Here is a 14414-nt window from a genome sequence, read left to right as displayed (position 1 = left end):
CGCCTGGCGTGCCGCCGGCTCCCTTCCCCGCAGCGGGCGGCCGTCGCGCGCCAGCTTTTAAGCGGCGCGCGGCCCTCGCGCTGCATGGAGGAAGGCCGCTGGGAAGCCGCCTTGCGAGCGAGCGAGCGAGCGGCGACGGTCGCGAGGCCGCGGCCGTACCGGGGCCGCGCGCTGCGCTCGCGGCCGCGGCGGCGAGAGGTGACCCGGTCGGCGCCCTTACCCAAGATGGCCACGACCTCGTCGTCCTGTATGACCTCGAGGGAGCCCGAAACGACGAAGCAGAGCGTGTCGACGCTCTCGCCCGCGTGGTAGATGAGGTCCCCCGGGGCGCAGTGGTGCGTCTGGAACTCGACCGCGAGCGCGCGCAGGCACCCGTCGCTGGCCAGGCGGAACGCGGGGTGCTCGTTGAACACCTTGCGGTTGAGGTGCACGCAGATGTCCGCCCGCATGTCCTTCGGGCAGATGTGCAGCACCTGCAATGGATTGGAAGGGTTAAGGCTCGGGAGGCTGAAGTTGCTTTGACCGTTGTGTCTGGGTTGTTGAATGGTCGGGCATTGGCTGCAGGGCCGCGGTGAAGGAATGCAGATGTGGTCACGTAAATTATCTCCACGCATTCATGTATGTATGCATATTGAACTTTTTCCGCACTGTACGTAGCCAACCGTGCTAATCAGAGGTGCTATCTCTCTCAACTTTCAATGCCTAATAAACATTTTAAGGTTTCCGATGTTTATTCAAAAAGATTTGATTATTGAATTTATATACATCCTTTCTAAAAACGTATCATACTTTGTCCAATAAATATATTTAGGAAGCAGTGAATTCGTTTTGTTCAGCAATCCTCTACAAGTGACGGATTCCATCCAATCACAGACACTTACAATGAGCACACACACGGCGTTCGAAACACAACCCACAAATCAGCGCACAATGCCAGTGGGAGTTCTTAAAAGAAGGGCCACTATGAGAGAATGCAATTTACGTGTGGATTTCCTGTCATACGGAAATGTTAAGGTGGCCATTTACACAAAAAAATGAAACAATAACTGAAAAATGCACAGAGATGCATGCTTAGAATTACACTTAACGACAGAGGAGCACATTGGTCAGAGAACACTAAACTAAAATTGTTTTTATTTTACCAGGTAAGCCCCACTGAGCTACATAGCTCGTTTTCAGAAGCGACCTGGCCACAAATGATAGCTCAACGAAGTGGCTTCTCACGTGGCAATTTACCGCACCCAAAAACTCTAAATTAATGTTTCTAAATGTGAAGGGAAAAACCAGAGGACCCGGAGAAAAATCCACGCAACCACGGGGAGATAGACACGCAAACTCCAAATATACAGGTGTCAAGGGTGGGGATAGAACCCACGATCACCTGTATACCAGGTGAGGTAGTTAACATCTGGCCACCGTGGCACTCACACTCTTGGGAAGGATGCATCACTCGAAGGGACGATTGCCGATGGTCAGGTATAATGGAGTCGCAGCCGAGGAACGGAATGCGTCTGAGAGAACGTTCACTGCGGAGGCGGAGCGATGAAATCGGTTCACGCGCAGGTGCCGGGTGGACTATAACATTGCAGGATTGTGAGAGGTAGCGGCGGCTTGGGGAGGCCTTCATCTAGCAGTGGATTGACCATGGCTGATGATGATGGTAAGGAAATGTTATTCATGAACACGGCAAGTTCTTTTGGTATTTTTACTTTGACACAACTGCCAATGCTGTGAACAAATCTAGTTCAATTTGTTTATGTATCCAACAAGATTGTTTGAACATAACATCCCCACAAATGGCGATTGTGGAGGTGTTGGTCCAGGGGGCGAGTGGGCAAGTCCGAGCGCCGCCTGCGGTCAGCTTCCCAAGGTGGCGCAGCGAGGCGATGGTCTCGGCTTAGTCGCCGATGACCGCACTAACAAAACACGGCAGCATCCTGAATTCGGGTTGACACGAGGAAAAATTATATGGCCTTTACAGAGCATAGAAAATGCGCGTAACACGTGGATAAAGGGGTCCGCTGAAGTGGCTTCATGAGCAGCCCTGTGACATCATCGTGGTCCAGCGTTGCGCCACGGTGGAGCTGACGCGGTAGAAACGAAGCCGGCGGTGGCGGCTCAGAGGAGTTGGTGGCTGCTGCTGGCCACGCCGCCCACAGTGGCGTGGGCAGCAGCAGCAGTAGCAGCGGGTGGCCGCGCGTGGATGCCACCTTGGGCCAGGCGCCAGCGTGTCTAGCTATGCCCCGCTCAATAATGGACAACACCTACAACCGCTGTGGGAGGCCTGTAGTCACGCACGGAGCTAGACGAACAAACACGACACTATTTTAATTAACCGTACTGTGAATTTGAAGACACTGGTAGATGGGGGCCCTAAAAGTAATTACTGCTGGTGAATTATTGATAGAACCCGCTCTCACCATTGGGCACACACGTCGTGGTGACATACCTTCTCAGTGTCAATGCCCTTGGACATAGACCAGGTGGACACAATGTAGTCCATGACGCGCTCGCTCAGCCCCTTGGGCACCTGGTAGAGCTTCAAGAAGTCCCTGACGCTGTTGAGCATCTCGTGATAGCGATTGGTGTTGGCGTACATCTGCTGGAAGATCGTGGTCACGTTGCCAAAGATGGTCGCGTACAGGAGCGCTGTTCGGATGAAACGAGGCATTTCGCAACGTTAACACAATTGCTTTCTTCTTACAAGAAAGAGTAGTAATAACGATGTCACGTGTATCTGTCCGATGCACGTTTGGGTTATGTATGCCTCGTGTTGTTAGGCACGAGGTCTGACGTTTCGCTTCACGTGCTGAGAGCTTCTTCAGGTAATGGACTGAAATGTCAGCACAACTGGAAACCGGATCTCGGAGCCGCACAGCACAACCGCGAAAACAGACACAGCAGTCGTGCCACTCGTAGAGCCTACGGGTGAAACCTTCACCCCTAACATAGGGGTGCGACCTTCACCCTGCAGAGGGTGAAACCTTCACCCTATATAGGGGCTTTCAAAATAGTCAATCCACAGCGAGCAAGAGCGCACGTTCCGGCAGGTTCAACTTGTGTACGCATCTCATTTGCATTTAATGACAAAGTTTTAAAATGATCACGGAACGTTCCGTCCGCCGAGAGGAGTAAACACATCAGGCGAAAGCCCAGCGCGGTCAGCCCTACCGGATCCGTATTTAATGAGACGTGCTGTATACACTGCGCGATATGGGAGGGCAGTAACGGATATAAACATTCGGTGACACGAACGCGACCCTAACGAGGACGCCGGCGTGTTTGCTCCACGCCAACTCGCCCGCTCCTCTCCCGCGCGTCCGTGACCCCGGATGACGTCCCGGCAAAATTGGGGAGAGAAGACGCTGCTAAGGTCCTTTCTGCTCGATTGTGTGTGTGTTTCACGTGTGTAGTTCGCGTGTAGTTCAGATACGTGTGTACGTACATTGAACTTCTTTCACACCGTACGTCCGGGGAAGTACAACACACTTATTTCACGTGTGTAGTTCATGTGTGGTTCACGTGTGTAGCTCATGTGTAGTTCACGTGTGTGTGTGTATTTGCAGCACGAAAATGAAACTTGTTCCCTGAACCTCGTTAATTTCATAAACGCGTTTGCACGATGGAAATGTTTTTTAAAATTAATTTTAGTTATTTTTCTACTCGTCATGTTTACGAGATTTAAAAAAAGACATTAATCTGCTTATGTGGCTTTGCATCGTGCTCTGGGCAGCGGAGCAGCAAACTCGTGGCGCACGCCGGCTCTGACGCGTGCGTGTGCCACGGCTCTCCGAGTCTCTGCCACTTGATGGTGCGCCAACCATTGGCCTCGGCCAGATGCTCATTCTTGGTTTATCGAATACGCTGTAAGCCCATCGCAAGGGCAGCCCGCTTCATTTCATTTATAATTTATACCGAGTGAACTTCCGCCCGCCAACCACCTTAAATGGCATCGATTTTCCAAGCGAAAAGAAAAACAACCCCGGGCGGAACGGCGGCGTAGGAATAGCGACGGTGGCACCGCGGCGTAGACGGCGATCACACTCGGCATGAGAACCGGGAGGTCGTGGGGTTCGTCCGCTCTCCCCTTGACATCTCCCCCAGCCGTCAAAGCGAGGCCAGGGACAGACGCTCGTGAGGCGGCGCACGAGCGTCTGTCCCTGGCCTCGCTTTGACTCCTGACTCGCAGCTCTCTAATGTCTCCATGCTCTCTCTTCCCCCACCCACACCCCCTCTATCCTGTCAGACGTTTCCTCCTGACGAGAAGTTATTTTCGCGATTTGAATGCTCGTGAGGCGATTAGGACACCGCGCCGTGTAGGCGCCAAATTGAATGCAAATGCGCACACACATTATATATATATATCCCTGTAATTAGGTTGATAAAACGCAAAGATAGTTTACCGTCAGAATACCGCACGCCGTTTCCATTTTGATTCCGCCCCTGTAAATAAACCTGCTTTTCGAAAAACCAATTACATCCAAGGTGTAAAAATACGGCGTCTCAAAGGCAATATAAAATAGTGCATGTCATTACTGTTGTGCTGCATCGCACGGTCCAGATATATAGCGGTATAAGCTCTAGCTCCCCGCTGTATTCGCAGAGATAGGCGATGACTTTGAGCAAACACGAAGGGCCTGGGCACACACAGATACCGGGTTTTGAGATCTAATTCGTAGAGAACAGCTGCTATCCGCCTCCTTTGTGGGTTTTGAGCAGGGATAAGCAGGGCTGTAAAGCAACGGCTCACGCATGGCGACACTGCTGACCCCGCAGCACCGGTCAGGCCGTGGCACCCACACCCAGCCGCTGATGAGTTGCGCTCGAGCTGCAGATGCTGACGACGCACGTGCTGGCCGCCACGCGCGATGCGTGATGCGGTGGCCCCCTGAAGCACCGCTCACGGCTCGGCCCTCCCGTTCTAAACCCTTCGCCTTTCTCTTTTGTTTAAGATTTAACATTGACCGGGTCGCGCACCCCCCCCCCCCCAACCCCCGGGTTACTGTATGCCCCCACCTCCGTCTTTAAACAAAGGTCACGCTACAGTGCTGGGTCAGCGCAGTGGACGGTGACGATCGGTCGTTGTGTGCGGGGGGGGGGGGTGGTGAAGACGAGGACGGCAGCTCCAACTCACATCCGATCATCATCATGGCGACGGCGAAGATCTTCTCCCCGTCGGTGGTGGGCGCGATGTTGCCGAAGCCGATGCTGGTGAGGCTCGTCATGGTGAAGTAGAGCGAGGAGATGTAGACAGCGTCCTTGCTGGGGCCGCCCTCCCACTGGGTGCCGTTGAAGTGGTACGGTGTGCCGATCGTCTCGCCCAGCTGGTAGAGCCACGAGTGTTTGCGGATGAGGTTCGTCGCCTCGTCGATCACCTGCGCGCGCATCGCCGCCGTTGATTAGGGTGGGGGGGGGGGGGTTTAGGGGAACACAGCGGCTAAAACGCGGCAAGTCAGCACTGTAGGGGGCACAACTGGCGCATCAGCCGGTCATCTCAGTCAGCCAGCCCATGGCACCTGCTGGGTCTGTCCCGTGACCTCCCTCAAAGTGCACCTGGCCTGGCACGGGCGCCGTGGTGACGTTTGTCACTCGGTGGCGAATGGCGGCTGTGTTGCTATCGGAGAAGACGGCGGAGCGTCGCTGTTTGTAATTTGCGCCGCGCCTCCCGTGCAGTGGGGACAGCTCAAGGCAGTGGATCCAACTGTAGAGGGTTAAGGGGGAGGTGCACTTTCACGTTGACTGGCTAATGAAGACGAAGTGTGACCCGTTACCCTCCTGCGCTTGATTTGTAACCGGCCCATAAGGAAATGTAACGCCGCGTATGATGCACCCTCACCTGCCTTGAATGGAGAACACCTGCGCGTCATTCGTACGCGTTGAAGCTGCGGTTATATTGATATCAAAGAGCATAAGGCACTCTTTCACGAATTCACGTATACTCATCAGCTGTCCGTAAATCTCCTGGCAATCTAGCAAACTACAAGGTTTGGAAGGTTTCACAAATCTTTTGTGATCCATCAACTCCAGGACGGGGTTTCTACCTGTCCTGTTTTTCCCCCCCAGAATCCTCCTTGTCTAGAGGTAGCTGCCCACGACGATGTACAGGCCCATTGTATGTACAAGCCCATTATTAAATATATTTTCAGAACCTCTGTAGAAAAACTTAAATTCAAGAATATATACGTCTGTTATTTTAACGCTTCGGAAAGTAGAGAGCGGCCGTGGTTATAAACACAGACGTGTACATTTTACAGAATTCACACGAGGTGGGAGAGATAAACACGCGACATTCCACACATAAATGCCACATTGTAATCAAGTCGTATTTCCTGCAACTTTTCCGAACGTGAGAGAAAAAATTTTAATTCAACAATTAAACCTTTTGACATTATTATTTTTTAACCTCCATTCTTGCGTGCAACGTCTATGAAACCAAACACGACGTCTCGACGATGAACCCACCGGTTTTCCCTCATTCCGTAGTCTCTCGCTAAGCAGCGCAGGCTATCAAGCTGTCGTGGAAAAAGGCTCAGTGCTAAAGCATACGATTGAGTAAAGCCATCGGGCCATCGGCGTGGAGAGCGGAGGAGGGGAGCCAGCCACGAACGCCGCTTCTCCACACCTCCAATTAGCACGGCTGGCTACACCGGGCCCGGCACGTAAGTTATCGCTATTTCCGTCAACGGGTGACGACTTCGCGAAGCACAGCCAAGCATGCAAGAACGCGCTCGCTCGGCAAACACGGACACACGAGGTGTCGCGCACGCGTGGTCCCGGCTCGCTCCGGTAACACGGACGACGCGTCGCGCAGGCGCGGTCCCGGCAGAGAGCGGCTCAACCCGGCGTGGACGCACCTCGTAGTCGCCGATGCTGTACCAGATGCAGGCGAGCCAGTGCGCGGCGAGGCCGAACACGCACACGAGCAGCACGAGCACGGCGGCGCCGTACTCGATGTAGTGGTCGAGCTTGCGCGCGACGCGGCCCAGCCGCAGCAGGCGCACCACCTTGAGGGAGCTGAACAAGCTGCTGATGCCCTGCGGTGCGACACGCGGCCACGCGTCGAGGAGCCGGGAGGGAGACCTCGACCCGAAGGGGCCCCGGGTCTGGGCGGCCCGGACAACTTCCCCGACGCGTGTTCGGGCGGGTTTCCGCGTGTGTCGCTCGGCACGGTGTCCGACGTTCTGCCCGACAGCGCCGGGAGCTTTGCGAGGAACTGAATTCGGAGGAGCTCGGAGCGTGCGGAACGGAACGCCGGACGTCGTGAATAGCGCGGCACGACCGGAATGGACAACGGGGAGATACGCGGCGCCACCCAGAAGACCTGCGCACCGGTGAATAGGCAGACGCTTTGTCTTGGAGGCATCCTTGGCAACATGACGTGTGAGTTGCAAGATTAGTGAGTAGAGAAAGAAGTGTCAAGCGTTATGATCGTGAGAAAGATGCACGGGCTGAATAGAAACTGGATGTGCTGCTTGCGTTGGCTCGGCAGAGACAATGAGAGAACGAGTCTCACATTGAAGCTGACAGGGCCTCAAAATCAGCGAATCAGTGAAAGGTCAGCGGTGAGCTACAGGAATCTGTCCTGGCCGCCTGCAGCAACTGCTTGGGAGCATTCAGCTTGGACTTTGAACGCAGAATTACAACCAGGTGTAGCGTCCCCAGCACAACAGCAGATGGGCTGATCGTGAAGAGCTGCTACTTCGTTACGCTGTCGTAGATCGACTGTTTTTTTTTCAAACCAACGAGCTAATGCTCAAGAGCCGGAGTTCATCCAAACGATGTGAATAATCACGTTTTAATACGGTGGGTGTTTGGTGTAATCATTGGCGACTGGGCGGAGACCGCCGGGCATCATAGACTCGAGAAACCCAGTTAAATCACGGGTGGTTGGCCGGGTTTTACCTCAGGATATCAGAATTGCCAGCTGAGTGCTTAAAATAGAATAGTGCTTGACCCCTCTGAGCTACCCAACCACCACGGAAAATAGTTTAGAAAGAGCAGATCCAGGAAAGATTTCGATATATATAAAAAAACCTCTTGTAACTAATCTATAGATATGAGTTAAATGATCTGTGGCTTCTGTAATTCCCGTCAGCTGACACCTCCGATGGCCAACCGGATGCTCCGAGCACCCTGATGATAATACCCGGCAACACGGTAGTAGTAAGGCACCCCTGGTGGCTCCTTGTCATCCGTAGTTTAACTAAATATCGCCCAATGTCATCAACCACTGACAATAATAATAATAATATTGTTGTGTGGGGTAGACTCCTAAAATAAAATAGGCCATTGCCTAGATTTTCACACAAGTGTAAGGACTGCACTGCCATGGGGAGACATGTGCAGCCAAAACAAAGAACCCTGTTCGCTTGAATGTGAATTCTGAAAAGAAAAACGCTCACATTTAAAAACGAATACGGCAAATCAAAACAGCTCGCATGACGGGTGAAGCAGCAGCAGCGGAGGCAGTGGCAGAGGCAGTGCGATGGTTCACGGACGATGTTGTGAACACGGCGGCAACCTGTACTCAAATCGAGCCAACGTCCGTGGAGAGAGAGAGAGAGACCTACGATCCAGTCATGGGCCACCCCTTCACCATCCGCCACTCATCATCGTGGTGAAGTGTGACCACACAAGCCCCATTGGGACCGATTCGGCCCGTGTCGCCCGTCATCCAGCAGTGGATTGCTAAAGGGCTGAATGTTATTACTTCACGTTGTAAGATACACTGCGAATAAGCAATAGCGTGTGTGGACGACAGAACAAGCATTGTGAGCCGCTCTTAATGAATTCTAAGATAATCTGTTTGTGCCTGGTCATCACCCAACCATGCTCTGTCCAGGCTGAATTCTGCTTAGCTTTGGCCACCGGGCGCATCCCGTGTGATTAGGTGATAGGTGAATACTTATGCAAGAAAGTGCTACGCCACAAGGAATACATCTTCACTCTTAACAATCAACCAACTGACTCCGCTCGCGGAAGGAAATGTGATGAAACTGTGGAGATGAGGAACGAAGCGTGGTTGGTGGACAGCAATCTCAGTGTAGAGCACGGCATTGCCCACGCTGCGGAGTAGAGACGGAGGGAACGACGCCGTCAGACGAAAGGTTCAGACCATCAATTTGTGCCCAAGGCGTTTCCAGGAAAGATTTTGATTCTCGCAAAACGCTGCGGTGCTGCTCACCTCACGTAGTCATAGACGTAGCATTTAACATGATTTTAATTGCTCGTTGGCAGCAGTTTCATCGTCAATTCGTAACACTGTTTACAGATCACAGCGATTTTAAGATGTAAGGCTAGAAACGTGGCTTCGTAGACGTAGTTAGTGCTCACGCGGCACGAAGGCTATCATTTTGTGGCCAGGTTGCTTCTGAAAAATATCTATATAGCTCAGTGGGCCTTACCTGGTCACATAAAAAAAAGTTTTTATAGTAATTCCGCAGGCACGGGTGACATACGTGGAGGCCCAGCAATGAGCGTCTCCTCCCATCAAGCTTTTGCCACGCACTACTGCGGGCATCTTCAGGAGTTGAAGCAATGAATCGCTCGCCCGGGGCTCCACTCTTATCAAATTGTTGTCTGGTAACGGAATAACAATGATAATAAGAGTGGCGACCAGATGCATCGTGAGCGTTTGAGAGAAGAAATGTTCCACATGTGGCCACACTCGGACAAAGGACCAGGTGGTAATTAAAGCAATACATTCCGGCAGGATAGCACTCGCTATTCACGTTTGACAGCATCGTTGGGGGAAAATGGCGGCCGGAGCACGTGGGGGAAACCCCACGTGGGGCTTCTCCCACGCGCGTGCCAACGCTTCGGTGAGGGTCTCTCATCGCTTACAGGACCCGCTGGATCTGCGAGGTGGACGGAGCCATCCCCTCTCGTTTGTTTCCTCATCCCGAGGACGACGGCACATGGTGGTGCGGTGGTGCGGTGGTGCGGTGCGTTCACTGCTGTGCGAGCGTGCGTGCGTGCGTGCGTGGGAGCGTGCGTGCGCCGCGCGTACTCGCGTGATGGCGCGCTCGTTCCAGCTCTGCGCGGGCACGACATCGCGTCGTCCAGCCATGCAAGGAGCGAGTCATGCAGCGTGAGGAGGGAACACGGGTAGCAGAAAACAAACAGATAAAGAAGGAAACCACAACAACAACAACACGGGGCGGCAAAGGCAGAAATAAAAGAAGATAAGTAACGTCCCCGAACGTCCACTGGACGTGTGCACGGCACGGGGCACGGGGCAACAGCTTTTGTGGCCTCGTACGTTAAACTTCTTTCGCACTGTACGTAGACAATCGTGCTAATCGGAGCTGCAGAGTCGTGACCGCATAGAGAAAATTAACTGTAGAGCGAGTCGGATAGGGACGCTCGATGTTTCGCGCTTTACAAAGCAAGATAATTGCGTTGTCCCTTTCGTTTTACAGCAGTTTAACTGGGTTTTTTTATTCTTTAACACACACACACACACAAAACGTAGCCTGCTCTCGATGGCACCTCCCGTCGTTGAACGTGGAGGCGTGGATAAGTGGGCAGAGCAATGTTTTATTTATTTATAAAACGCAACCACGGCAAAAGTAAACCAATGTAAAATGCGTGGCTGTAGAGAGAAGCGGAGGACACGGCGTTACAGGCCCCCCCCACCCCCCGACCGCTCCCTCCGCACGCGGGAACTACTCCACCCACCTCGTCGACGTTCTCGAAGGCGTTGATGATGTCGTACGGCAGGCAGGAGAGCAGGTCGATAACAAACCACGTCTTCAGGTAGTTCATGCGGATTAACTTTGGGTCGGAGATTACCTCCCCGGCTGGCCCGACGAACGTGGTGTGAAAGTTCAAGACGATGTCCACCAGGAATATGACATCGACCACGCTGTCCACCACCAGCCAGGCGACGTTGTTTTGCTTGGTCTTAAACGAGACGTTATAGGGGACCATTATGGCTGTGTAGAAGGTGAGGATGAGGATAATCCAATCCCAAGTGGTTTTGAAGGCACAGTAGTGAAGGATTATGTGTGGAGGTGTCTTGGGTGTCTCTTGCTTGTACTGAGGCAAGATGTCCGAGCCCAGCTGAAGCACCTACACAGTAAACGAGGAAAATGGGGATGTCGAGGCACGTACTTGTAATTTATAGGAATTATTCTACGTAGCATCATTGGTGCAAGTTGCATCTCAAAACGCGGTGGAATATGTAACAGCTTTTTGTACAGAAGCACATTAAACCACAGACTAGCAGCAATGCGGCCAGGAATGGAGCCAGCAATTGCCCAAGCTCTGTGGTCCTACAATGGGATGGATGACCAACTCCACTGACGAGTGCTCTATACACGTGGGAGGAAACAGGAGTTACCGGAGAAAACATACGGTGTGAGGTGGGCAACACTCAGTCCCAAACAGACGGAGATTAACCTGCTTGCTAGACTGCAATTCACTGTAATGCTGAGATGGCGATGCCCACGGGAAGCGAGTTTCACGAATTTGTTGCCTAGATCCCCCAACCTTCGTTGTGGAGTGCTGGACTACAGGCAGCCACGTGTAGCAGCAGAGCCACCAGCGTCTGGTTTGAAATCATTTTTTTTACCACATTCAAACCAATTGTTCAAAGTAAGGCCAGAGTGCAATGATTAAAACTCAATCTTTGCCAACACGCATGACCATCATCATGCGTGACGTTGCCAGGAATGTGCCGTTTACCGTCTCTGTTCAACGTTTGGTGACGTCCGTGGTCATTCCGCCGTCTACTCCCGCTCATGGCGACCCAGGTTAGAGGAGCTGTGCGTGTACGCGCGCACTTACGGGGACGTGGCCACGGGCTAAGCGTCGGCGATGCCCCCATGCCGGCCGGCATTAGAAAACTCGTAGCCAGAGCCCCCGCAGTCGTCAAGAGGCAGATGAGCAGCTTCACCCTTTCCCGTTCCTAGACGTCTGCGAGTTGCAGGGTGGTGATGATGGTGGTGATGATGATGGTAGTGGTGATGATGGTAGTGGTGATGATGGTGATGATGGTGGTGATGGTGGTGGTGATGATGGTAGTGGTGATGATGGTGATGATGGTGGTGGTGATGGTGGTGGTGATGATGGTGATGATGGTGGTGGTGATGGTGATGGTGGTGGTGATGATGGTAGTGGTGATGAAGGTGATGATGGTGGTGGTGATGATGATGGTGATGATGATGGTGATGATGATGGTGATGGTGGTGGTGGTGATGGTGGTGGTGATGATGATGGTGGTGATGGTGGTGGTGATGATGGTGATGATGATGGTGGTGGTGATGATGGTGATGATGGTGGTGATGATGGTGGTGGTGATGGTGGTGGTGATGATGGTGGTGGTGATGATGGTGGTGGTGATGATGATGGTAGTGGTGATGATGGTGATGATGGTGGTGATGGTGGTGGTGATGATGGTAGTGGTGATGAAGGTGATGATGATGATGATGGTGATGATGATGGTGGTGGTGGTGGTGATGGTGGTGGTGATGATGATGGTGGTGATGGTGGTGGTGATGGTGGTGGTGATGATGGTGATGATGATGGTGGTGGTTATGATAGTGATGATGGTGGTGGTGATGGTGGTGGTGATGATGGTGGTGATGATGATGATAGTGGTGATGATGGTGATGATGGTGGTGGTGATGGTGGTGGTGACGATGGTGGTGATGATGGTGGTGGTGGTGATGATGGTGATGATGGTGGTGGTGATGATGATAGTAGTGGTGATGATGGTGATGATGGTGGTGGTGATGGTGGTGATGATGATGGTAGTGGTGATGATGGTGATGATGATGGTAGTGGTGATGATGGTGATGATGGTGGTGGTGATGGTGGTGGTGATGATGATGGTAGTGGTGATGATGGTGGTGATGGTGGTGGTGATGGTGGTGGTGATGATGGTGATGATGATGGTGGTGGTGATGATGGTGATGATGGTGGTGGTGATGGTGGTGGTGACGATGGTGGTGATGATGATGGTAGTGGTGATGATGGTGATGATGGTGGTGGTGATGGTGGTGATGATGATGATGATGGTAGTGGTGATGATGGTGATGATGATGGTAGTGGTGATGATGGTGGTGATGATGGTGATGATGGTGGTGGTGGTGATGATGATGGTAGTGGTGATGATGGTGGTGATGGTGGTGGTGATGGTGGTGGTGATGATGGTGATGATGATGGTGGTGGTGATGATGGTGGTGGTGATGGTGGTGGTGACGATGGTGGTGATGATGATGGTAGTGGTGATGATGGTGATGATGGTGGTGGTGATGGTGGTGATGATGATGGTAGTGGTGATGATGGTGATGATGGTGGTGGTGATGGTGGTGGTGATGATGATGGTAGTGGTGATGATGGTGATGATGGTGGTGGTGATGATGATGGTAGTGGTGATGATGGTGATGATGGTGGTGGTGATGGTGGTGGTGATGATGATGGTGGTGGTGATGATGGTGATGATGGTGGTGGTGATGGTGATGATGGTGGTGATGATAATGGTAGTGGTGATGATGGTGATGATGGTAGTGGTGAGGATGGTGACGATGGTGGTGGTGACGATGGTGGTGGTGGTGATGATGATGGTGGTGGTGATGTCGATGGTGACGGCGACGATGGCCGAGTTGTTCTCATGCTGCTCGTCTGTGGCGCGCTGGGCTCACCTCGGCGAGGCGCGAGTGCTTGTGCACGTTCTCCCCCTTGTGCACATTGGGCGTCAGCTGCTGCAGGACGCTGCGGCTGTTGGTGAGGGCGCGCGTCAGCCGGGCAAACTTGGTCCAGCCTAAACGGCAACAACAACGAGAACGCACCAAACGCACAGTCGACAGCTGACACGGCGTGGCGAGCACAACATCAGAGTGTGCCTCGGGCACCGCGTGCCATTGGCGCGATACGTACGCACCCCCACGGAGCGATACGTACGCACCCCCTAATGCCGCCAACCGCGAGACCAACTCGAGCGACACCGACAGCGGAGGTGGCGACGCCACCGGCCTGCGGGAACGCCGTCGCCTTGGCTGCCGCGACGACGGCGTACCGGAGGGACGGCGCCAAAATCGGCCGCGGCGAGTCCGGAATAAATCTCGCTGCAGTCGGGCACCGTGCGGGTCCCGTCTCAGCCCATCGGCGACTCTGTCGGCCGCCCACGGAGCGGCGCGTCGAGCACGAGGCCACCCGCGAGCGCTCTCAACGCGGCGGCCGGCCACGCCCACGCTCGGGCGACGTCACAAAGGCCGATCCCGACGCCCGGCGGGCAAATAGCTCGCCGACGTCGCTTCGCGGTCTCCGCTCTCCGATTAGCGCGGTTGGCCACGTACGGTACGAAAGAAGTTCAACGTACGGTACACACACACGCATATATCAGCTGCCTGCGGGAACTCCGCGGCGAGCGATCCGCCGCGGCCGCGAGGTGACGGCGGAGGACAGGG

General features: G+C 53.4%; 1 protein-coding gene across 3 annotated transcripts in view; it reads right to left on the bottom strand.

Annotated features, from left to right (window-relative positions):
• Nucleotides 1–14414, bottom strand: part of LOC116947904 (voltage-gated delayed rectifier potassium channel KCNH1) — a 38674-nt gene that overhangs the window by 5790 nt on the left and 18470 nt on the right. For 2 of the 3 annotated variants that reach the window (XM_032964194.2, XM_032964191.2), the window contains 7 exons: nucleotides 13650–13768; nucleotides 10681–11073; nucleotides 10010–10036; nucleotides 6855–7034; nucleotides 5135–5375; nucleotides 2450–2649; nucleotides 221–473 (listed from right to left, as the gene is read on the bottom strand). In XM_032964194.2, the coding sequence (XP_032820085.1) occupies nucleotides 221–473; nucleotides 2450–2649; nucleotides 5135–5375; nucleotides 6855–7034; nucleotides 10010–10036; nucleotides 10681–11073; nucleotides 13650–13768 (1413 nt within the window). The remainder of the gene's footprint in view (nucleotides 1–220; nucleotides 474–2449; nucleotides 2650–5134; nucleotides 5376–6854; nucleotides 7035–10009; nucleotides 10037–10680; nucleotides 11074–13649; nucleotides 13769–14414) is intronic. The other variant, XM_032964193.2, reaches the window with a different exon arrangement.

Source organism: Petromyzon marinus, chromosome 31, assembly GCF_048934315.1.
Source record: "Petromyzon marinus isolate PM22_M1 ecotype Great Lakes invasive population chromosome 31, UKy_Petmar_22M1.pri1.0, whole genome shotgun sequence".
In the NCBI taxonomy this organism is placed as follows: Eukaryota; Metazoa; Chordata; class Hyperoartia; order Petromyzontiformes; family Petromyzontidae; genus Petromyzon; species Petromyzon marinus.
This window is presented reverse-complemented; position numbering and strand designations above follow the sequence as displayed.